Source organism: Lasioglossum baleicum, chromosome 14, assembly GCF_051020765.1.
Source record: "Lasioglossum baleicum chromosome 14, iyLasBale1, whole genome shotgun sequence".
NCBI lineage: Eukaryota > Metazoa > Arthropoda > Insecta > Hymenoptera > Halictidae > Lasioglossum > Lasioglossum baleicum.
In genome coordinates, this window is record NC_134942.1 from 10,151,353 (window position 1) to 10,178,188 (window position 26,836).

The 26,836-nt window shown below is 41.1% G+C and overlaps 1 protein-coding gene across 2 annotated transcripts in view; it reads left to right on the forward strand.

Moving 5' to 3' along the window:
• LOC143215559 (uncharacterized) overlaps positions 1-19,836 on the forward strand; it is a 102,228-nt gene extending 82,392 nt beyond the window's left edge. For both annotated transcript variants that reach the window (XM_076437779.1, XM_076437778.1), the window contains exons 2-4: positions 12,555-12,818; positions 16,132-16,361; positions 17,645-19,836. In XM_076437779.1, coding sequence (XP_076293894.1) covers positions 12,555-12,818; positions 16,132-16,361; positions 17,645-17,986 — 836 coding nt within the window. In that variant the 3' untranslated portion in view covers positions 17,987-19,836. The remainder of the gene's footprint in view (positions 1-12,554; positions 12,819-16,131; positions 16,362-17,644) is intronic.
• Positions 19,837-26,836: the final 7,000 nt, after the last annotated feature.

Sequence of the window (26,836 nt, forward strand, 5' to 3'; positions counted from 1 at the left end):
GAGAACGGCGGCCACGTACCGATCCAGGCGCAGACGACGACGTCTTGCGATTTCTGCGAGAAAACGTGGAGGAAATCGAAGAAAAATTCTCGTGGAATCTCGTTGGGGAGATTTAACGCTGAACTTTTACCGTCACCGGCACTGGAACTTTTATTTCACACAAAGATCCACAGTTTACTAGTAACAAACACTGAACGGCAATACCGAAACAGTAGCTAATTGTGCCACACGGGACAAAGGCTGCAATTAAACGCGCTTTATTCTGTGGGCATAAAAACGATGCTGGGAGAGAAACCGGGTAGGGCGAAAGGGTGCTCGAAAAATTCGAGCGACAACGATCTGCTCCCTAAGAAGCGGCAACGAGAGAGAGAGAGAGAGAAAAAAAGCCGAGCACACCGGACAATAAGAATCCGTAAACGCGCGCGTTTCTCACGCGGAAGAATCTCTAGCCGCGACGCCTATGTATAGCCGTGGGCGGTTTCGCAGTGGTTTTGGCGGGATCCGGGAACAATAACGAGGCTTTTTAAATAATTCGCCAGCTTTCCAACGTTGCAACAAGCGTCGGCGCAACCCCTCGGTCCGCAGGGGGTGGTGTTTTTCTGTTCAGGGGTGAGTTTCGAGTGTCGTACCTCTTGGACGATTCCACCATCACCACCACCTTGCTCTATCTCTCTATTTCTACGACTCTCCTTCTCTGCATCTCTCTCTGTCTTTCCAGCTCTCAATCTCTTTTTCTCTTTCGACCCACCCCCGACTGCAGACGGAAAATACTCGCGGCCGATTCCTTTGTTTCCGTTTCATTTGTACACTGGCTGCGAGCCGGAGTTCATTCGCCGAGACGTTATTGCATTATGCAGACTGAATCGCAGATTCGTCGCTGCGAATGCAGGCTTCCATCCGGGGCTAACGGATGTAGAACGCGCCACTGAAACATTGATAACGCTTTTTTGTCAGGGGATCGCTCCTGCTGCAAGAAAAACGACCTCGGGAACACTGTCGGACGCGTACCGAGTATTTACAGGGACTACCATTTAAGTCGGCAAGTGGGGAGCAATGCTATAAAACGATTTTTATAGAACACAACTTCCCCTCTAAATCTGTTCGATACTAAAAGAGTACGATAGCAAAAAAGTACGTGAACATTTTCACGATCAGAATAATTAGCCACATTTCTGGACGAATCCAATTAAAGGGAACACATTGAAATCTGGTTCCGTCGATTGGAAACTAGACGAAGGCGAGTCTGATCGGCAGTATTAATCGACAACAACAATATTGATCGACGTCAATGTAGAGCGCAATGTAATCTGACTTTGCATTAATGATGACGATTTCAATGTAACTGTTAACTCGATTGCTGGGTACTTTCTGTAATTGCTAGTCGCAGCCTGCTGTAATTACGTCAATTAGTATTGCAGGTGGGTAATGGTTCGCGATTGCTGAAAGGAACTCGCGAACTATGTTACGTACAAAGCCTTGCGCGTTGTGGAATTTTGCGTTTCATGGAATGTGGTGTTTTTCGCGAAGCAAATAGAATCGATACAATTTTTTAATAGATGCATTGATTTAATACTCTTTTTTACCTAGCAGGGATTTGTCAAATATTGGAACTTCGTAAAAATGGCACGCGTTCGAAAAAACTGTTTAATTTTTTACGAAAAAATTTGACCGACATGGTTGGTTAAAATAAAAGTATTTTAAATATTTCGCTGAATCCCCATATATGTAGCTATCGATGTGAAAAATTCAGATAAACTAGTTTTTCATACCAGATAAACTTTTTCGACTGTATTTGCCGTGCCCTCTCTAAAAAAAATTCCTGCACTCAAGTGCGTCTACCGCCGCACAGTTGGATATTTGGCCAGTTTAGCGCGCCAAAAGTCAAAATTTTTAGTTTGTTCAAAATGACAAACTTTTTACCCATGTACCTGAATATATGTGCGAATAACCTATAATAATATTTTTCCATAAACAGTACTATTTAGCAACCTATAGATACTTCAAAGTAACATATTCTCGTGACCGAGAGAAGCATGGAAAAACTTGTGTTAAAGAAATGATCTTTCTCACAAGATTTGTGTATCAAATCGAGATAAAACCATACCTAGGATGTAAAGGAAGGTACATAGAGTAATTTTACTGCTTTTTGTTTTATACTCTTCGGTGTGGTTTTGATAGAATAAACAATCGAAAGTGATATAATTTTCTTTTCAGAAAATTAATATGTATCATTATGTAATAACATTTTTTCTCCGCATAACACCTCTTTAATTTTCTTGTCAGGTTAATCAGTAGACATTGCTTTATACAATCCTTAAAAGTTTATGTGCGGAAAGGTACTGACAACATATCTTTTTATGCGATGCATATCAGTATGGCATGAATCGACCGTATATCATATGACTGATAATGATGAAATAATTGAGCTGGAGGTGATAGATACTTGGAAGTAAATGAAGGAAAATGAATGTCACACTATTGCTAGAATATTAATTTATATTATCGGAAGAATGTAATCGTGGTTTAGCAATCGAGTGTCAGTGTTTCTTCGAATACTGTTATGAGCATGAGTAAGTTTCCTTGCTAGTAAAGTAATCATGGCTCGGATTTCTCGTATTTAGAATATTCGCTATAATTCCTTTTATAAATATTGTATAGTTTTACATGAGTCAGTATGAATCGAAGCGAATGTGATAAATTACAGAATGAATAGTTACGGATACGTGCAATGAAAAGTGTTTAGGACAGAGTGGACAGTTTCAGAGATAGATTAGAACGAGTTATTTATAACAGTGAGTGTAAAATGCGTTTTGAGCGATTTAGAATAAAGTGTTTCGTTGTTAATAAACTATGATATTGTTATTTAGACTTTGTGTTTATATCTTTACCACAGCCACGCGTGAAATTTGTTTGCAATAACAATTTCTCTAAATCTGACGAAAAAATGTTTCAAATAAAAGTTTAACAGTATTCATACATGTATAAATTGCAATATAAAAAACATTGAAAAAATTTTGTTTAAAAGAAAAAAACAATTGTATTTTTGATTTGATAATGTTGTAGCTGGAGCTAAGACGAATCCAACGATGTATAATATTATGACCATGACACTATTACTAACGTTGCAATAGTTTTGACGTGCTAAACTGGCCAAATACCCTACTGTGCGCCGCCATATTTAACACGAATGACCAAACACCACTAGGTAAATGGATCCCTTTCCAAATCGGTCGATTACATAGATGTTACACCTCAATTTCCTATTATAAACAAATCCATCGAATCGAAGTAGAATTATAGTGCCGCAACAAATGTTGCACGATCTAAAATCGAAAACGTAGAACCGCAAGTTTCGAAACCCCCATCGAGCATGGTAAAAAATACGGTTTATCGTCTGGTACGCGGCGTTAATATTTCCGAATGGTATCGCGAGCCACGTAAAGCGAGACTGGAGAAGAAAGACAAAATTCAAGAAACCGACCCCGATACGTCCGATCGGTTCGCCAATTTTCGTATTCCCTGGGAATTGTTCTGGAGCTAGGGCGTGCCAAAGCTTCGGTCTACGTGCCGCTCGAAACAATAACCCCCATTGGGGGTGGTTAAAAAGAGGGTGCGAAAGGAACGAAAGGCACGGTACAGAACAGAACAGAATAGCGCCGCTCTGTATTCCGTTGTCGTCCGTGTCGGGCCGTAAACGATTTCCAGATCGCGCGAATTTGTCATACAGTTGGCACGCGGGGGCGCGCGTTATCGCTCGGTTTCGCAACGGAACACGCGAACGGTCGCGATAAAAGTTGCGTCAAAGGCGTACAAGGCCGAAACAAGGCCAGTTAAACGGTGGAAGCAGGTTATCGCGGTCAGGTGTCCACGCGAGAGAGACGTCAAAGCACCGACTCCGGACACACCTCTTTCTTCTTTCACGCTGAAACCGACGCGCGACGCGACGTAACTCGGGCTAGGGCTCCCGCTTGATATTTTGACACGTACCGTGTTCCTGGACACGTTCCGGCTTCCGAATGATATCGGGCTTCTCGATGTTGTGGTATTTTAAATGGACGTTGCCCGTCGACCAAGCATTGTCGAAACGAGGAAACTGACAAGTAACACTATCCAACTGATACTCACTGATTTGAATGAAATTTAACGTACTTATTAAACACTTTTTTTGTTTCGGCTAAATACGCTTTTTACGGGTAGAAAGCACCCCTCAACCTCTGGAGATGGAAACGTTTGTGTTGTATTTTTTCTATAAATTTGAGCCTATTTTCCCATAACGTCTGATTTTTTCTTGTTTGGGAAAATAACGCAAACAAATCAATTCTGAAGACAGATTTAGAGTCATAGTCCGGCAACTGCTAAATCCGGCAAGTCCGACGTATTATTTCCTTTAATTGAACTTGAAAATCGACCTCAAGGTCGATTTCAAGGACGCCATCAAGTGCATCACTCTGAACTGTACAACTCTGGATCTAACACTTTTTTCAGAAACTGTATCCTTTAAGAAATAATTAGCCACAAACGTTTCCATCTCCAGAGATTGAGGGGTGCTTTCTACCCCTAAAAGGCGTATTTTCGTTGTTTAATAAGTACGTTAAATTTTATTTCACAAATCAGCGAGTATCAGTTGGGTAGTACTACTTGTGAGTGAGCTTGCTAAACCGACAAAGTTGTTGGACGCAAGTTGTCGTATTTTTTTGAAAATTGTTCACCCCAACCGCAACATACGGAGTTAAATAAAAATTTGTTCGCATTGAACAATTTAAAATTGCACCTACTCATTTTTGTCATAAATGGTCATTACTAAACGTTCAAAGACTTTCGCGACACTAAAGCCGTAGGGCACTCGCGAAATAACTTACAACGATCACAAGTATATTGATTGATCATTGAATCCAGTCTTTACCAGCGCACTCTAAGTAAACTGTATGGGCAGAGTATCCTTGTTTGTGATTCTCGGTATCGGTGCACTGGTTTCTTTCATCTTCTTGAGTCTATTTGTTCTGTTGAACTTTCTTCCCAAGTTCTCCTGCTACTCTTTAATCCTCTTTCCATTTTCCTACTCTTCGATCAATAATTCATAAGGATGTGAACCAAGAATCTGTCTTTTTGTCAGCTTTACTCTTATATCTCCACCTAATTTAGATTGTAATGCGCTTTCTTTCACAGATTTCGAAGACGTTCAATTATCAAATGTCTTTTTTTTAATGTCTTGTCTTATTCAATTGAATTCAACATTGCAGTTAAAACATTGTCGTGGACGTGGACGCGACACTCTTTTGTTCATCGGTCGCAAACAAAGGCGGTGCGGCACGGCGCCGTCGAATAATCGGGAATCGGCAAGAATCTATCGTAACACGATGAAATTTCCCAATGAAACTCCGCTCTCCAATTAGTCGTATCATTTTTTTTTGTCCGAACCCGAGGCAGTTTTTCCTGTCGCGTGCAACAGTTCCCCCCTACATGTAACGAGTCGAAGCTTTTTTTCAACCGGGCGTACGCTCCGGCCGGCCTGACACAACAAACTATCGCGCGCCTAGCGGTCCTCGTTAATCGTGTTATTTGTCCGCTAATTAAGCGTGCAATAAATTCGTGCGAGAAGGGAGTAAGGCTTTATTGGGAGCGGCAGCCGGCGCTGCGCGGCGGCGGTTGTGTCCCGTTCATTTTACACGCTCTCGCCGCTCCCTTTCGCCGATTTACTCTTCGAGCTGCCGTTTTCGACTCCCTTTTACATGTGGACGTCTCAATTGGGCGAGAATTGCTCGTAATTTCGTCTACGAATCGTGCGATAGATGACTGACGTTTCTGTTTCGCTGCAGAAATTAATGTAGCGCAGTTTCAAAATCAATTCGCTTTCTTTTTTGTCGAGTTCTCATCGAATATTCCGACCGGCGTACTATTACGTCAGTTTAGAAATGTGTGATCTAATCACACACAGTGTTGGGCAATAAATAAATTTATTTGAATAACAAGTTATTTGTCATTTGGATATTCAAATAAAAAGCAAAAATAATTATTTGTTATTTGAGTAAGTCTAAATACGATCACTTAAAATAATAAAGTTAATTGTTATACACAAATAATAAATTAAATTCAATTTTTTTATAGGCAGCGAGGCCCTTCGGACGGGCTTGACCACTGGCGGTATACCTGAAAAGGTTGCTATAGCAGACAAAATAACGCGCACGTGTTCATTATATAATATACAAAATACAAGAAATAAGAGAAGACCAAAAACTATTTATTTGATTTCCACTTCAATCCAAATAATAAATGATCTTTTATTTGCAAATAAGAATTAATAAATAGATCACTTTTGGAATTATTTAAATTACTTTGCAATTAAAATTACACGTTTATTTATTATTGAAAATAAAATTTGCCCAACACTGGATCTAATTGAAACGAAATTTTTTAACTGTTGTCAACATTTTTATGCAGTTTTCTGATTTCAATTTGTATTTTCCATATTACCGTCGACGTAATATTACGTGAATTTGAAAATATGCAACTCTATCGTAAATGTACAGTATCCGAATGATTTTAGATAATTTTAAACAATTTGCATTTATCGCCAGACTATAAATTCCATTTAAAATCAGCCTTTGACCGTAGAGAAAAATAGTTTGCACGTATCTCCATATTTGAAAAGCTTTTTATTCGTCCTGCTTCATACGATAAAATTCGCGAGTTTCGACCAACAAGTGGATACAAGCATGTTTCACGATATTTTCTCTATTCACTCGTATTTTAATGCAGAAATTTTCCCAGCGACCGGCTATAGATTTTTCGAAATTGTACGCGGCTCGCAGTTATAGGTCACGCGCTAGAATCGCTGGTCGCGGAAAAGCGTGAACACACACACACACACACATTTACTGTCTGCTACTCTTTGTTTTAGAATTTCCTTTGTGGTCGGGGTGAAAATTGAAACTATGCAAAAGATGCAAAATGTGTTTCACCTGTGAAAATCAACGGAAACATCTTTCGGATGTTTGTAACGCACAGCGGATTGAAAAAGTATTTCAGCGCACTTCCGGTTCTTCTTCTTAAAAAAAAAAATAGATAGTAAAAGGATAAGTTTGGACTTATTTTAAAGCACGATACGCACGATGAGAAATATGTTTCTGCGTTACTATTCGATGCGAGTCTGTTTGTTCTGTAAAAGTAAATTTAAATAAAGAAGCTGTTGTTACCACTGTCACGGACGATACTGATCCAATGTAACAAGAAAACATAGAGAACGTGACGCGCGAAGCAAAATCCAAACTCAATCAACATGAGAATGGAGAATTTTTCCTACGACTTTATGAAATGGAAAAAATTGTGTGTCCTTCGGTTTTATCATTCGCAACGCTTTTAATTCACAGACTGCATTTTCTGTGTACGACATCTCTGCGTTGTGCAGTTTATTGCAGAATTCTATAGTAAACGTTCGATGCGAATGGTACGTTTAATTAAGTATACATATGCCTAAGACTATACGAATTTCGTAAGGTATTAGGCTAGTTAATATTCCGTACAATGAAACTATTAGAGGGAAAGCAAATTTCTCATTCTTGGTTGGATAAATTACTGCGTGGTACTCCGCTCTCTAATGGAAATTTGGATAAACATGTGCATTGCAATTATAGCGCCCGATGATCGTAGATATTGTTACAATATTATTATGACTGGAACGTGGATGTTTACTCAAATAACTTGTATCTGGTATTGGCAGTGCTATTAGTTTCCGAACGTCAATATGGCGGCGTTCTTTTGTACGTTGTTCAAACTTGACACAAATTTCATTGAAACATTTATACTTTTCTGTGCTAATACGTTAACAAGCTATGATAAAACAAAAATGTTAATGTTAAGGAAGCGCGCTATTTAAAGAGTGAAAGGGCATTGTTAAATGTTGTACTCGGAGCGAGTACTGTAACGAGAGTACTCGGCAAGCAAGGAACGAAATTTCCATTCCGGTGCACAACGGGTAAAAACCAGAATACCGTAATGTGTATTATGCATTCTCTGGGATGACCTTCTGAGAAACTATTCTCGTAAAATCAGACTGCATGCGTACACCTTGCTTCAGTGGAAATCTAATAAACCCAGGAACGTCGTATTAGTGGAATTCCTGCCGCTAATGCCAGTCTTTAGCGTACCGGTGCGCTGATTAATGCTGGTTCTGCGGCTGATTTCGCCTCGAAAACCATCGCAGTCAATTTACCCTGCACATGATGTACGCTTTTCACGTTTTTAGTCATGTCAAATTCCGTCTATATGCCCAAGCGTATGTGAAAAGTGCGAGACTCCCGCAAAAATAAACACTATTCAGATATTTCCTCAGTTTGACCAATTCAAAATTAAGTCATCTATTGTTTTTGGGTTTACTACAATAATTAATTTTCATTTTTCCGTAAAATCACTGCAATGTTTCCGTACAGATATTGTGTACGTTGTAATTGCATTTTAGTCAATTTCCCGGTCATGTTCGTTTGTTTTCAAACGGATATAATAAATCGATTTGAAATAAACCATTTATTGCAAGTCTGTTTTACGCATGCTTCCCTAAATTAAAAGAACATACCTACTGGCTATTCTGACTACGTTATTCTTACATCTGGTAACCAGATTCTCATAACTCGACTGCGGATCTTCGCGCATAGTAATATTTGGAAGAAACACAAGAAAACGTTAGTATAAACTTAATAATCCTCGACAAGGATTCATAGTTGTTACAACCATGAGGTCGGCGAAATATATTTTTTCCTCGCTGTAATTGTTATAAAATAACTGACGAAACGTACACACTCTTTATTACAAACAAGAGGAATCGTTTTTAACCTTTCAACAGTGTAAACGTTATGTTATTCATTTCGAATTATTTTCTCGATCCTAGTTTATGCAGTCGTTTTCAAAGGGAATTTTTAACTGTTCCCTTTTCTTTATTGCAAACCCGTCTTGAAATATTTTAAAATATCTCGAATTTATACGGATATGTTTTTCACGAATTGCTTTTTTCGCATGACGAGTTAACATGAATCCAACAACCTGCATCACGACTTCTAAATGACTTTGAGCATCAATTTGATCCAATTTTTTCTTTACATTGGTTTACAAATTTTTGATTAATACATTTAAAGGTACACAACCGGAACGATGTTCAAGAATAGTGAATTGTAATATACGGGAACTGTTTGCGTTCGGATCAAATTAACTCGAACAGTGCAGGATGGTTAACCGTACGCCTGATAATCGATATACCATAATTGGACCGCGTATCTCTATACAAATACAGATTGTGCCGGATTAATTGACAGAAATTGGAATTGAGTAAAAGTTCGGTCGCCGCATTAACCGCTCCTACGTTAACCTGTAGCGAACTTTTCATTACGTGCCCACACGCCGACCGAATAAACTCGCATGAAATGTCGCAATCTAATCGCGACATAGCGATTTTGAAAATTGCCAGCTTATGAATGTCAAAATTCAGATAATCATCTGTACAGGCGAATCGTGTCGCAAATTCGTTCCCTAATTGCGCGATATTTTGCCCGTAAATCGAAACTCTGGCCAGCTTTTCAGAGCATTCAGTAAAATTCGGTGAATGCCGCGTATGATTGCACTCGAAACCGCGGGATAACCGAGAATTTTGCGATGCATAAGAGATTAAGTACCCAGAGATATAAATTAACACAAGTCCTGTATGAATTTCTCCACTTAATCTTTCGCTTCGAGCCCCGGCATTCCGCGCTAATTACAGGAAAAACCTGCTTCAAAATGATTTCAGATATTATTTTCAAATCCCGCGAGATTTTTCCTACCTCGCCTCTAATTAAACAATCTTCCGAGAATTAGGCCAAGATCTAACTTTTCGTTTTACTGGCATCGGCGAACAGCGCGTCGCTTAAGGGGGACGTTCCTTTTGTTATGGTGAGAAACAAATCAATCTTTTTACGTAACTAATTTTCTGCTGTGCCAACCGAGATAAGTATGATCGTGTGAATATTTCTCCGGAACGAATTACGATTAAAAAACGAATCGTAACTTTCTGCTCTTCGAAAAACCAATATTTACATACATTAAAATAATTAATACATCGCATATGCTTGGTGCATACGACTCTGCCCCGGATAATCGAGACTGCAGTTACACCTTTCCCTTTTAAAAAGGGACGCAAACAAAAAGCGACATTTTCCGGCAAAAAGGAGAGAAGGTAAAACGTACCGTTGCCCGGATAAAAGACAAACGGCAACTCGGAGCGCGCGCAGTTGAAATTTGAAAAACGCTCCGCCGCGGTCATTAGCGATGCTCGCAATTATCAATTCATGGACAAAGGGACCAGGACAGAGTTTATCCAGACGGACAACAGCGTAAACAAGCCACGAGAAAAGTTTACCGTGAAAGCAGGTCCGCGGCGTAACCGGCTGAACTTTATTTGCCTTGCGGGGGTGGTTGGGCTCGGGAGGGGGAAAGCAAGGGAAAATAGTAATTACGGGGGTAGGAGGGACGATGGGGAAGGGGTGGTTACAAAAAAAAAGAGTCCGGGACTTCCAGCAGCTAGTGTTCGAGTGCGGGCGGGGCGAGACTCCATCGATCGAATATTTAACCCGGTCGCATTAATTTATTTATCCCTGAGCCCGGACGAACAGTCGTCGCAAATAACGGTGTAATTAAAAGTATCCGATCAACCATCGGCCCTCGTAATTATCGCCGCGGAAAAAGCGGTCGAGCGTTTCAGAGAGGCAGCAGCCAGTCAAAATGACAGCGTGATAATTTTCCTGCTGCCGGTGAATCGTCCCATTTCCTTTTTCCTCTTTTTTCTCGTTTCTATACTTTGCCGTGCTATCGCAAACGTTCCGTCGCCATGCCGGGCCATTCGACTCGTTTGCGTCAACATTCCCGAATGAAAAATTCCCCTGATGCCTTGTTGCTATTGCACATATGTATACACATTACACATCCTACCGACTACCGACACGAGCAGCTTAAATATCTCATGCTATTGATTATTGAGAGAAATATTACAGGAAAACAGGGCAAATATTGTGACGGACAAGCAATATTGCTCGGGATACCATTTCTCAAGATATTAATCCTCCGTGGGCGAAATTTCATTCTTGGAGTTTGTCCTCTAGCAACAAAAGAACTCTTTCTTCTGTTGCCCTTAATTCTTAATACACCTGTTCGCATCAGAGCTGGAGAAAATAGTATTTTAAATAGTAAATAGTAAATAATCCTATTTATTTTACAGTATCTGTACAACTTTGAAAATAAAATATTTTATTTGATGCAGTAATTTTTGAAACTAAAATATTTTATTTGATGCAGTAATTTTTGAAACTAAAATATTTTATTTGATGCAGTAATTTTTGAAAATAAAATATTTTATTTGATGCAGTAATTTTTGGAAAAATAGTATTTTATTTGAAGAATATTGAAAATATTTGGACTTCGTCTTTATTTTCAATTTCAATTTTAAATATTATTGCATTCAATAGATATTGGGAACCTTTGAAACGTGATTTATTCGATTTTTCTGAACAAGCAAGCGACTAATTAATTGCTACTGTTAGCCATCCAAAATGGAGATTCCGAAAGACTTAAATGAAGAAAAACGTACTTTTGTCAAAGAAACCGTATTAAATGCTTTGAAACAGATAGCAAATCCAGATTCAAAGTCACGACCTCAATTACTTTCACACAACAGAGAAGTAGATGATTTTTTTTCGTTTATGGAAAAAGAAACAAATGATATCAGTCATACGAACATTGCAGAATTAGAATTATTTCAATATTTGAGCGATAGTGATACACGAATTGAAAGTATTGCAAAGTACAAATACATGAAAATATTATTTTTAAAATACAACACAGCTATTCCGTCCTCTGGCCTAGTTGAGAGACTTTTTAGCTTTGCTGGACTGATTCTGTGTCCTCGAAGGAACAACCTCCCTAACAGATTCCAATTTGGAACGCTGCACCTTGTTGTACGCCGTACGCGAATAGCAGCAGTCAAACAAAAAATAAAACGAAAATGTGGCAAATGATATAGTTTCTTATATTAAGTACCATTTCTTCTTTAAATTATTGCTAAAATAAGAAATATTAAATAAGTAATGCAATTTCTGCAAGTATTAGGTATAACGACGCAAAAAATAAAATATTCTATTTTGTGTTTCAAATGATTAAAATAGAAATATTTTACTTTGTGTTTCAGATTATTAAAATACAAATATTTTATTTTGTGGATGAAAATGTTAAGATAGAAATATTTTATTTCGAGGTTCAGATTGTTCAAATAAACTACTATTTTCTTTAAGCAATATAAAATCTAAAATATTAAATAGTATTTCAAATATTTTTTCGCCAAATAATGCCCAACTCTGGTTCGCATTTACTTATGATCCGATTGATGCTCAACCTAACTGAAAAACTGGATCAAACGTAATCACAGGTTCTTGCGAAACGATTTACGCCGAGTACGTGTATGCGGGCTAGGAAGCTAAATATTGTTTTAACGAGGAAGCTGTGGCTAGTTTCTAGTTATAACCGGAGTTATGGTTTTTCAGGGTCGGCGATCAAGCTTCTGAAGCTGGACGTGCCCAGTATAGCGGATCCCAGATGGGACAAGGTGACTCTACGGTGCGAGTACGATCTGGGTGGCAAGGACTTGTACTCGGTGAAGTGGTACAAGGACGGGAATGAGTTCTTCAGGTTCATGCCCAGCTCGACACCGACAGGCCGCGACTTTCCTGTCGAGGGTATCTACGTCGATGTAAATAGGAGCGACAGCAAGCAAGTGACGTTGCTGGGACAGGCCAACACTCGCAGAGGTTCGTTGTTCACTTTTAGTCACCCTGTCTTAATTATTATTCATATCAGCCTGCGTGTCCCATAAGTAATGTCCCCACTAATTTGCCCCATTAGACCGACGCGCGACGCGACGTCCGCGTGCTACCACGCCAAAATAACGCTACATATTTGGCAAATATTATCACTGGAACTTGCGAAATATTTCTGTTTCAAATTCATATATTATCATTATTTTGAACTATTGATCCTAGTACAGTATTTTATCCATAAATGTCCCAAATGTCTGGCCGGTAAGTGTCCCAAGGACAATCCCCACTACTGCGTGGTGTACCCCCTTAAGGGGCCATGAAGCTCGAGAGGCCTCGGTTATTGGTGAAAGCTCCATAAAAAAATAATAAAAAATAAAGAAGTTTCTCATCTGAGCTCCTTCGGTGCAAAGCGGGTCAGTGGAGTGGGGATGAGTCAGAGTGGGAACCGAGTGGGTACTACCGAGTGTCCCGCGGGAAGGTGTAACGGTTAAATTTTTAATAATTTATATCTCCGAAACGCATAGGCTTTCTATAAATTTGTTTTTTAAATATTGCATTGTCATCCAGTTCTGAGCTATGTTTAAAATTTCAAGTCTCTGGCTCATCGGGAAGTTAGTTTAAAATCAATTGCAAAATTTGTACCGAACAAACAAACGGACAGAGAAGAAAGCGAGCTAATAAAAACGTAGTAAAATACTGTGGTTTGCCGCAACCCAACATCCATCAAATTTTTAGGTGGGCAACGAAAACCTCTCAAAATGTCCTTGTCATAATCCTCTTGGACGAAAATCGATACAGAATATAGCATGTGTATATTAGCAGATGAATATTTTGAATGAGATTACCATTGGGCAACAAATACCCATACAATTATATCGACAATGGTGCACGTTAGGTTTCTAATCCAGAGGTCGTAAACGCATCGGTCCAGTACCGGTCCCGAGGCAGTTCTCTTCTCGTAACTTCATTAATTCATTACGGTCGGAAAGGTAGCTTCGCGATAAGTTGGCCGCGGCGTGGGTGTGCCTCTTATTCTTTCGGTCTAAACTTTCGTCGCGCCGGTAATGGCCGTCTGGAGTACGGGTCTCGAGGGTTGGAAGCTCGTAAAAAGGAACGTAAGTCGGTTGCCTGCTGCTTAAGGCGCGTCAATGAAATCGAGAACAGAGTCCAAAATTGCCGGAAATCGTCCGCCAACGGATTAATAGAGCTTGTCGTTTCGATGAGATCTTGCGAGACGTCCGGGGACGTTTGTGAGAGCCTCTGTTCCAAATCGAACCCGATTCATGTTAGAAGCCATCGAGAGATATTACCTCAAACTTTGTTTATCACTGCCGAAACTAACGACCCTTGTCACGGTTTCTAACGACATGAAAAGAAAATTTACACTGGATGAAATTTTCGCCATCATAGTCCTTAAGGGTTGAAAGACCTAAAGTTTCCGATATAAAGTTTTAGTATTATAGCTTCTTTTCGAGGATAACACTAAACTTGGCTTACTAGGATTGGTTAGGAGCCTGGTAGGGTTTAAGGTTCGTTGAACCTGTGAGACAAGAAAAAGTATGGTGCACTGTTATTTTCGAATCGATTTTCGTATCCGAAACCTCTAATCGTAGCAAATACCTCTGAATACGTACTGGTAACCTTTTGGGCCCGGAACATGGAACCGACAGTGGGCCAGAAACCGATCTTTTTGGACAAAAATCTGCCGACAACTCAGTTTTTCATCGATGCAATTGGAATTCTTTTTAAAAATGTTCGTGAAGGACTATACTTTGATGACGTGCTGCGCGAAAATCGTTAACTGTCACAATCAAGAACAAAAGTGCAAAATTCTTTGAAAGAGCTATCAATCACAGTTGATGTTGTCAAACAGACAGCTGGTACATCAAATACTGGGAACGTGTGGCCGAACTTTCTTTAGAAAAGCCGAATTAGTTGCTGCAGTGACTGGATTAAACGCAGTTATCATCACAAGATTGCATAACATTCTTCAGGTAATTACATGTGACAGGAAAGCTGATTCTGTGAAATTCAAAGAATATTGTTCGGAGACGGCTAAACTGTGCATTAAAATTTATGCATGGTATAAACTACCTCCATCAGTTCATAAAGTACTGCAACATGGAAGTGTAGTAGTTGCTACATTTGAACTGCCAATTGGTTTGTATTCAGAAGAGCCACAAGAGGCAAATAATAAAGTCTTCAGGAAACCACGAGCTGAAAACTCCCGAATGTGTTGCCGCAAAAAGACAAATATAGATATTATACGGAATATATTATTATCATCCGATCCACTTATAAGCTCTCTAAGAATAAAGGATGGCAAGCACAAGGAAGTTCTTTCTCAAGAAGCGAAAACGCTGCAGTTGAATCAATAAATTAATGGTGAGTCTCATAACCGCCGAATGTAATTCTATACAATTAGTAATTCTCAGGGCCACAGATTTATAGTTTAAAATTTTGCGGTTTAGGGTTTAGGGTTAAGAAGTGTCGGCAACTCAGCTGGGACATGCAGATTTATGGTATGGGCGGATGAAGTATCGGAGTTATTGGGCTTTGTAGATAAGGATTCTTGATTGTGACAGTTAACGATTTTCTCGCAGCACGTCATCAAAGTACAGTCCTTCACAAACATTTAAAAAGAAATTCCAATTGAATCGATGATAAACTGAGTTACCGGCAGATTTTTGTCCAAAAAGATCGGTTTCTGGTCCACTGTGTCACGTCCCAAACCTTCGGTGTATTAAATTCCGGCAGGCCTCCAGCGAAATTTGCACGCGGGTAGAATATCGTTCTGCTATTGATCAGGGTGGCGCACATAATCGATTCATTAATTCTGCTCGCGGCGCGCGGCGAGGCGCGACACGGGCCGTCGAATTTGAAATTTAAAAAGTGTCCGTGGTCGACCCAGTTCGCTGGTCTTTGTCCAGCGTCGTCGGCGTTCCATTAGGTTGATGATTCATTAAAAAAAATCTTCGGAAAAACTTGGGGATTCGCGGGTGATCCATCACTTAGCTGGGCGTCCCGCGCGCCGGGTTAGAGATCTTCGGCGTAGAGGACACCATGGCCGGTGGCTGAAAATGCTGGGGGACCGAGGGGCGACCGGGTGTGAGGGTGGGTCGATGGTCTAGGTTCTAACGCGTCTCTGTCGTTACTCGCAAGTTCCTGATCAAATTTATCACCACGGACCCAGGGCAAGTTCGCCCCGCGTTACTTTAAATATCAATCGTGGCGGACAGTTGGTCTGGCGGGGTGGTGGATGAGGCAGAATGGAGAAAGATATTACGTGTGCTGGCTGCGACAGGTAAGGTGAACCTCGTGGGATCGTATGGCTGCGAGGTGTCCTCCGAGGCCCCGAGTTTCCTGACAAGCTACGAGGTAGCGAACATGAGCGTCGCCATACCACCGAAGGAACGACCCAACCTCGAAGGGCTTCGACCTTCCTACGAGGCCGGCGAGACCCTTCACGCGGAGTGCACCTCGGCGCCGAGCTATCCTGCTGCGGTACTTGCTTTCATCCTAAATGGAAAAGAGGTGAGCGGAGGAGCGGTTTTATGGTAATATATTAGCCTGAGTAATACACCGTCGCATCCTCGTCCACGGGACTCTGACGAACCTCTGTCAAAGTTCGTTAAGCTCCTTACTGTCCCGAGGTAGGAAAAACAGACGATTTACTTACTTCCGGGATCCCTTTGACCCTGACGGTATCGAGCGGTTTTTTCACCCATCGAAGACGACGATCGATATTCGGATGTTACTATAGCCCTTCGATGATTAAGGCCGTCCACACACGGGTCGATTGTAATCGCGTCGTGAAGTTCGTACGTCTTGCTCGTCATGTACGATTCATGCGGCGGACGCGATTTCGTCCACACACGGGTCGATCGTCGATTCGGTCCTCAGTTGAGCATTGCTCCTCATAGATGAGGTTGGTGGAAGTTCAACAGATTTCCCACAATCTTCGCTCAATATACCAAATGGTAATACTTCCGGATTAAATCGACCTGAGAAGACAACTCCCTAAGAACACTCCCACTCCACAGAAAATTGTACAACAGTTGATCAATCCCTGTGACTTCAATTCTTTTTTACTTTGCCTTTTGTTTTTGTTTTTCATAAACCTACATGATTATATTCAACTATGTAAATAAAAAGCTTACCTTAATGTCATTAGTATGCGTAATAACATGAAAAAGGATAATAAAGGTAATAAATAAATAATAACTTATATAACCTAAATACATAGACCATATCGAAGAGTGCAATGCACTCAAACTACAAAAAATAATGGCCAAATCATTTAAATTACATGAACTGCACAAACTTACCTCCATGAGTCGCGCGAATCGTACGATCCACGCGATTTTCCAACTTCGCTTCCGATCGCACGCGATTAGAATTGCGGCGATTTCAGTGTGCGGCTCTTCATTTATTTTCATTGGAAATCACGTGGAGGGGGGATCGCATGCGACTGGAATCACGTCGACCGAATCGACGATCGACCCGTGTGTGGACGGTTCATGCGACGGACGCGATTTCAGTCGACCACGAATCGACCCGTGTGTGGCTCTCCATTCATTTGCATTGGAAGTCACGTGGAGGGGGGAATCGCATGCGACTGGAATCACGTCGACCGAATCGACGATCGACCCGTGTGTGGACGGCCTTAGACATTTCCGTAGTTTCTTTAGCCATGTCCAAACTCTAGGAACGATTACCGCTTCTTTATTTTCCATAAAGATCCGCATATCTAATTATGAAATGTCATTTACGCGATCGGAATCGTTAACCGTTGAATCCGGTTTTGAAATCGACAGGTGAACAAAGCGTTAACGAAGGAGCTGCCTATCCGTGGATCCAGTGACGACAGCATGGTGTCCTCGAGTCGGTTGAACTTGTCATTGCATCTGGAACGACACCATTTCCCTGGCGGAACCTTAAGTCTGACTTGCCAGTCTACCTTACCGGGAATCAAAGGTATCAAAGCATCGGAGACGACGGAAACTGCGACGCTGGCTGCCAGCAATCAGCCGCTTGCCCAGGAACCACCTAGATCAAGCTCAAGTTTCAACATTCCCATCCTGTCAACCATGGTTTGCTGCCTGCTCGCAACCATCGGATTTGTTTCGCGCGGTAACACTTCATTTCTACATTTTTAATCGTCGAACACTGCCGATTAATTGTGATTCGTAACCAGGACACGTCGTTCAATAGACACATGCCGGTTTTCGTGCTAGCGAATAGTCCTCGTGAATGTGTCAGACATATTTTTTTATTGATAAATACCGAATTGCGAATTTTATGTATTTACGACAGAAATGAACAGATGAAGCTTGAAACATTCACAGAATTTTCAAATATCGGTGCAGTCGATCCATTAAAATAATCGAGGAAGGAAAGACTTGCTTTTCTTTTTGCATCAAGATTCGCAAATCCATCGAACAATTCAGTTAATGGGAAGATAAATAGTCGAACAGTACTCTTGTACGAGAAATTGTACTAAAATACTAAATAATAATAAATACACGAAATTCGCAATCCAAAAATAGTATACGTCTAAGACATGAAATAGAACTATTAAGTTTGGACGTTCCGAAAAGCTTGATCGAAAAAGTTCACGCTCATTGGTTATTGTTCACAACATGACGGATGTTGACGTAACCCCGTATATTTTGTACTTGAAGAGCTACGTATATTTTAAGTTTCATCGAGTAATCCGAAACGCTTGGAACGCATTGTTCATTTTAATTTTCATTGAACGATCTACGAGCGATTCTTTCACGAGAATTATTATTTAGGTTAGTTTACGTAATCTTTATTTTGAGATACCTGATGTAGTCGAAAATAACGTATGGAGTGTTCAATTTTCATTTAGAATGTACACGGTTTGATTGTTTTCATCTGAACCCGGTTCAGATCATCTTGACCCAGCTACGAAAACAATTGAAAACTATTGCTTGCAACATTGCAATGGAGAACTATTCTGCGTAAAAAAGCGTCGAGTTACAATTACTCGATTGGTCTTCGCTGCGGAAGACAACGATTTTCCATAGTTTGTGTGTTAACCAAAAAATTCAACCAAAGAATCGCACGCCAAATATATTTGAAACAATGATGTACACTGGAAATCGGCAGTGTCACTTGAACGAGTCTTGTTCGCCCAACCGACGCGACAGCGCTTCTTAGCTCTGGGTAATAAGACGATCGACTACGGGGTTTCGTTGGGTCTTGAATACTCTGGTTTCGCCGTGATCATGCTACGAGGTGTACCGATATTTCGTTCGCGAATTATTATTGCGACGCGTTTCGCAAGACCAGCGGATCGTTCTTTGAGGTATTTAGCGTCGGTGGCGTGGCGCGTCGGGCGCCGTGAATTCCCATGCGGATTAATGTTTGCGCACACATGAGCACACACGCACACACAGAAAAGCAAAACATAAACGTAAACGAGGATTAACGGAGAGAACGGACAGGGACACGCCCAGACACGCGCGCGAAGAATAGGACAAAACGCGAGAGGACACTATAGCAATATACATATAATAATTTAATCGAGGCGCGACAAGAGCCGTTTGTTGTACATAGTGTATGATTGTGAATTAGATTTAACGAAAGAGAGAAAGAGAGAGAAAGTTGTGTAATTAAAGCGGGCGAGGACAAAAAAAATCGATAAACACGGTGAAAGTACTGAGGAATCATTAGAGCCTGTGGGAATCGGTTGGAGTTTTAGGGTGACAGTACGAGGAACATGAATTTTGTGTGTGGGGAGAAAGAGCCGCGGTTCCATTGATTCGTATTTATGACGTTAAGATAATTGTATTTTTCTCTCGGCAATCCTTTTTGGTGGCGTACAAGAATTTATATATATACATATATACATATATACATATATACATATATATGTATACACGATGATAAATTCGTCATATTTACGTTTTACTGTAATTTTACATGATCCATATCTGATCGTTACGATACGTTTCAAACAATAAAGAGGAATATTGAACAATGATATCTGTTCATTCACCTGATCCGAATTTATCCTACAGTTGCTGCGGCAGGTAAGGTACGATTTAAGTCTCAACCCCTTCATCCAGTGCCGTAACGAGGGCGTGGCGAAGAAGGCGCCCGCCACGGGCGCAACTGGGTTTGGGGCGCAAAACAAAGAATACCGAACCGGTTGAGGGTCGCTTCGACGCTTTTCAAATCTTGCAAAAAAATTACGAACTTTCATTACAAAACACGGATCCAAATCTAGACATAGAATTAAGGATTTTCATAAAAATGCCTGTAAACGCTTCCTGCAAACGTTCGTTTAGCAAATTAAAAATTGTAAAATGGTATTTTCGTTATTCTATAATCTATTGGACAAGAGCGATTAACAAACATGTCTATGACATCAATTGAAAAAGATGTTGCCAAAACATTAAATTATGACGACATAATAGATGTGTTTGCAAATGAACAAGTGGTTTAAAATTCGATTACAAGATTTGACGCATACAACGACAACAACGACAACTCGGCAAGCTAATATAAGCGTGGTAAAAACGAGAAAAAATTACTTTATAAAATATGCTGAACTGTTTTATGTTTTTATTATATTATTTTAACATATACCTATGTTTTGTATTCCTTTTATTATGTCGTCATTGAATATGAATAAAAATTTGTTCTTATTTATGTTATAGATTATTTATTCATACAAATACCTTGACAAATACATTATTGTATATAAAGGCAACTCATTTTCATGAGATTAATAGTATTTAATATATTGCATTTAATAAAATTTAACTTGTTACATTAAAATTTTTTATTTTTTTGTCATTATTGGGTTACGGGGAGGCGCAAGTTAGACACTTGTCACAAACGCTTCATACCCTCGTTACGGCACTGCCTTTATCAACCAATTCTTCGTTCGAAATTACAAGTAAGCCTGACAATGTTATATTGTTGTGTGAAGCTGTCTTAATTACTACGTTAAATTTTATCTACCTAACGCTTTGAGAGACTAAGGGACAGAATTGTTTGAAAGTGGCGAAGATTTTCGGTGGTTTTGCGGGTCACGAAAGAAAACGAGGTTAACTTAAGGTTTGGATGCTATTTTGCAAGCATTCGCAACCGACTTTTCGGATCGAAGCTCTGTGGAAACATAGTTCCGGACAAAACGTTCGTGGTTTTCCGATAGCCTTCCAATCAGTTTTACGCTGTGGATCGTTTTCACGGGATAACCAGAAATAACTGCGAACCTCGTCCAGGGAGCAGGACGACAGTAGATATTAACGAGTTAACGGAGCGTTGATTAACCCTCGCGGACCGTTCCGGTCAATTTAACTCGAGTGGAAATTTCGGGGTTTAATAACCTCCCCATGAAATATTCATTTCCTTCTGATCCGCGGACAATAAGAGTAACGGAGCCAGATTGATACATTAAGCGGAAAATAAATTCGATATTAGAATGGGTTCTAATTAAAGTTAAAGGGGATCTGCTCGACGAGTCAGCTAAAATAATACGATGAAATTTTATGACGTGAACAATTATGAAGAACAATTGTGTAAGACTTGCCATGTACTTAAACATAAATTGTCCATAATCTTATAGACTGAAAAGAAAACTAGAACTCTGATGTTCGTACTCGTGTGATCAAATATGGAGGGGATTACGAGTGTTTTTATACTCTATGCTGCACTGCTTTGCTGATTGTAACGATACATGATCAATTCCCGAAGGGAAACATCGCTGATTTTGATATTGTTTCTACTTTCAAGCATTCCACGGTCTGAACTCTGATTTTTCATTGTATTTATTGGTTGCGAACTTCTTCGGTTTGACCATACTTTTAGCGAGAATAAAGAATTTACTTGCTATTACGATGTTTATGTCAGTGTACAGAAAATTTTACAGATTCTGTGCTACATTAGAAAAACAAATATTTCATCTGTTTCATCCCCTAATCGTAAATTTCGGTTCACGACCCACTTTCAGCGAACCAAAAATGCAAAAACCTGCTGAATTGAACGTACAACATCGAGGCCATATCGCATTGCAGTAAAATCGTTAATAAAACGGTTCACAAATTTAATTTATTTTATCCGAGGTATGTAGCAAGCTATCAATTTTTGGAACGCACACATATATGTATTTTAATTAATTTTAAAATACCGATAATACGGGAGATCTGAATAATAACTTGGTTAAAAAGTACCCGTACTGCAATTATAAAACCAATAAATGTTTCCGATATATTTTCATTTCAACCAAACCGCAGACAACCTCCATCTTGCAGTCACAACAAAATAGTTCCCAATTACGGTTGCAGCGGGACGTACAGTTTGTAGATCAGTGGTGCGATAATTTTTGTTCGTTTCCCGGGTGGAACACGGCAAGGGTTGAGGGGGGGTTGGCATATCTCGCGGCGCGCGGCGGTAAGATAAAGGCAATCAGAGACGGCGAGGCAAAAGCGATTTAGCGGGAGGTAAACAGCAAAACGGTGGAATCTAAATCCGGACCGGAAGGATTCCGTAGGAAACGGCGCGGTTTCTAGGTATTAAGCCGCCTCGGATCGCCTCGAAGCCGAGGCTATCGACGGAACTCGGCTTTTCTTCCTTCTCGATTCGATTTCCAGATTAATTAAGGATCGCTGGTCTGAAAGGACCCCCTCGAAATCCTTTCAACGGGGTCGAGTGTCCGTTCCGGCGGGGCTGGCTGAGGAGTGAGGAGCGGAAGAAGGGAAACGTAAAAGTGAGGGGAGGTGGGCAAGAGAGTGTAACGAGGCGCCGATTCGAATCCGTTTCACGAGACACCGACCTCGATAATGACATTTTTCGCCGGTTCCGGTAAGTCGATCCGGGAACTGAGTTACGCCCCGTTAATGAGAAACGACCACCGTGTCCCCGTGATACGAATTCGTGTCCCTGCCACTTAAGGGTCTCGTTAATGGCGAACTGAGTCCTCCCCCCGCAGCCTCGCACGCCCTGGTTACACCGACGTGCGAAATCGTACGCGAGCAACCGACAACCTGCGCGATCACGATTTCGGAAAATTGAATTATCGTTCGTTGTGTTCGGTGAGAATCAGAGCGGAGTCCGAGGCGATTGGCTGCGAAGGGAGAAGCGGGAGAGCTCGTTGATAGAAAGGTAATTCCAGAGATATATATGTGACTCCTGTTTCTTTCGCTTTCTTTCTGTTCGATTCAGTACCCTTGCGGAATATTCGGCAAGTTTAGTCCGAAAATATTTGTTGATCTAGTGATTTCGATTAATATCGATGATTCGAGCAATTTTCGTTTATTAGTCCTTTCGTTGGGTCCTGATTCCCAGGTGATCGATTGTTACAGGAAAATTGAGATTGGCATGGCGAGAGCCGAATGAGTTCGACGAATTCAGTCCAGGTGGAATGACCCACATTCTTACAGCTTTCTTCGCGAACAGTTGCCACGGGAAAACCACCACCGGGAAAAGAGAATGAAGACAGAGAGAGAGAGAGAGAGAGAGAGACGGCACGAAGACGCTCCAAGGCAGAGAGGTTCGCCCTCCTATTATCTCGGCATTGTTTTATCGTCGTTATGCGCCTGCGGAAGCTCTCGCAGCTATTCCGCACGCCACGCCACCGACGGGAAACAACATTGTGTACGGGGCGTGCTCGTTTCTGCAATGCGCCCGCGTTCCCCGTACCGATTGCGCAAACACGTGTTTGTTTTCGCCGGGCGCCCGTGTTTGCGCTCGCCAGCGCGGCGTGCACGCGCGCTACTTTTTGCGAACCGTACGTGCGCGTACCCTTACCAGGAAGAACCGGAAACTGATACGAAATCGATATATCCGAGGCTACGCGGCGAGCCTGGCCAATACGACTCGAACGTCTCGAATGGACGCCGACCAAGACCATAAACGCTAAGATGAAACTCGCTGTCGATGATCGCACCGTTTCCGCTTGTTGGAAGAAGCCTGGAGACTCTGGGCGCATAGCCACGTATAACTGGACGGCAGAATTTTTGCATTTCTGATAAAAATTGGTAGATGCAATTTAACGTAGGGGAATGATTTAACAGTTAATAGAAGATTTACGTACGTTTAATATTTTCCTTCGAATTGGGAATACATTTCGAGGGGTTAATAATCTGTAAAAATGGCCGACTTGCTCTAAAGGAAATCGATTCGAGTCCGCAGAACTAGGAAGATCCATTAAGCGATCAAACACGAAAAATTCAACGTGGTATTCTCCTGTTACGATAATCGGACTCGCTTTTCGGCGACTGCTCCGTAAAGAAGTGAAACTTTAATGGTCGTCTAATGTACCAACAACCATTATGCAGTCAAGTATACGAAGATAGAGGGAAAGCGGAGCGCTCGTGGAATCTTACTTAACCGCTTAAGAGTGTTTGATCGTGTATCTCTGCCGGCAGACGTTTCTTTTTGTTTATCCAATGATGCTGCGCGCCCGTCTCTGCCGAACCGTCCGCAAACATTGAACGTTCAACGCTACAAACGCATACCAATTTAATCGAAACGGCTAGTTACTTGTAATATACGTTATTTATTTTTTGCTCCTATTAAACGCATATTTTCATCGCAACGAGATTTAAAGAATTTTTATGTTGATATTCTTCGTTTTCGGCATTTTCTAGTTATATTTAGGACAGTCTCGGTATAACAAAATACACGAATATCCTACTCCATTTTTACTTTTGGGAAACGTACGTTTTCGTTAAGATAAGCTTTGGCGAGATCCGTACACACACATTTTCAGTTTTGCGGAGCTCAAATATGAAACGTAGCACTCGAAAGGACCGAACAGAGGTCCACCATTTTAAAGTACCATTCACGTCGAGTCTCAGTATCCCAGAACGCTCTTCAGCTCCGCGGATTCCACGTATAACTATTGTACGTCTGACCAATGACGTGCCCATTTCCCTTAGAGTACCACTGTCTCTTCAGAAATCTTTCTTCCGGGGAGGAAAGCTGCGTTCGTCACATCCACGCTACACAAGGTAAACTTTCAAAGCCAGAAATATTAGGAAAACGAATTCTGTATCATAAATTTCGTTCCAAGAAGATTAAGGAAGTTTCGCCGGAACTTATCTCGGTTTTACAGTGTCGCGAAGCTAAATGTATTCTTGCCGGGAATCATCGTAAAATTCGAAATGAATTTAACAGCGGGAAGAGATGGTCCGGTTTCGCGAAAATCTTTTCGAGTCTTTAAAGCTGCGAAATACTTTTATTCTTGTCACGATGGTATCCCAATATACCGCGAAACTTTTCTGTATCAAAGATGAATACAACGTACCGTGTCGATTACGTTTCAAATAAACAGGAAATCTTTCTGCGACGCTATTTTGTTTCTCCACCTTTTATTCATTTATTTATTTAGGTGTTATCCATGGATCGCAGCTCTGAAAAATTGTGAAATATGTGAGTGGTGATTGTTTGTATTGTGTGAGAGAGTTGTGAATGTAGAGTATAGATGGAAGTGTGAGCACGCGTGAGTGAGTGAGAGGCCAGAAGTATATAGAGGGAGTGCTTGTTCTTAGAGGTTATGTTTGAGTCGATCTATGGACGCCACGTGTTGAGAGTGTTTTAGGATGACGGGTAGTTCAATGTCTAAGATGTTCCGCGTGATTTAACAGACAACGAATATAAATATTTATTTAAACAATAACATGTAAAAATAACAACATAAAACAAGATATAATAATAATAACGAGAAAACCAGTTTATAAACGTTAATAACTATCGCGTACTAACAAAATACAGAGATACAATATAACGCCGCGCGGACAACCCTAGAGCGATGTGTTCTCAACGAGTGCCACAAGCTTTCTGTCCACTGGTAAAAATCCTTTTTGGTGGGAGGATTAGCAACGTGGGAAAGACCGTTAAAATAAGGGGAGGAATTCTCCGTTCCTCAAGAGTAAGGAGAAAGTTTTCTTCACCAAAACAATTCTAAAATCGTCGTTGCCAAGGACATTGCAACGGTTGGGTCAGGGTTCTGGCAATCGTCACTTATACGACCGAACCCTCAACGCAGCCGTCCAACGTGCGCACTTGAGAAGGATGGAATTTCCGCGTCCGGAAAGTCCCTCTTTCCAACGCACCATGTCCACTACAGTGTATTCTTTATTTTGTATTAGCATATATGTAATCGTTAACTATATTAAATTACTAGTAAACCAAATACGCATTTCCACCCACTCATTTACCACAAAATAATCGCCGATAGATGTGCTGATAGATTTATAAATTAGACGAAACCGAGATCGCAAACGTCTCCGCGAGCATTTTCAGCCTTCCGGAGGTTGTCCGCTGGCGTTACAATCGTCGGGGAATTTTCGCAGCGCGATTGCAGCTGCACCGGTGCGCGGTGAGGTGTTCCATCAAAGCGTTGATATTCGCTTCACGTCCGCTGCGAGACGCGCGTTCTCCCTTGCCCGGTTATTGCAAGAAATACATTCGTGAGCGAGCGTCGCGTCGATTCGCGTCGTGTTCCGAAGCGAAATTACAAACGGAAGGTAAATATAAGGCGAGACCGGCGTTAATTCCGAACGATTGCTCCTTGTGTTTCGTGACCAATGGAAATCTGGCCTCGCTCGATTTCCAAGTAAGTGCGTATTACGTGTGCATCATGCACGAGCGCGTTGCTCGCTCGACCCTGTGCGGAATCTTCTTTCTTTTCTGCGCCGGCACAAAAGAACTCGCCTGATGCGCCTGTCTGTGGGAGAGAACCTGGGAAATCACGCTAGGTTTAATCAACGTTCTACCCGGTAATTGTCCGTTCGTTCGCCGCTTCCGGGATACACTCGACGCGACTTAGCCTCTCTCTCTCCCAGAGCCTTCTTCGAAATAGTTCACGGCGGAAGACTGTATCGCTCGGCGAAAATATTCAATGGATAGCCTCCGATTACCGGGAATAGCGCAACGATGTCTCCTTTCGAGAATTCTCTGCCGGTTAGCCACGCTTCTAATCGGAGGACCCGTCGACGCGACGCCATCTTGCTGCGCTCGGAGATCAG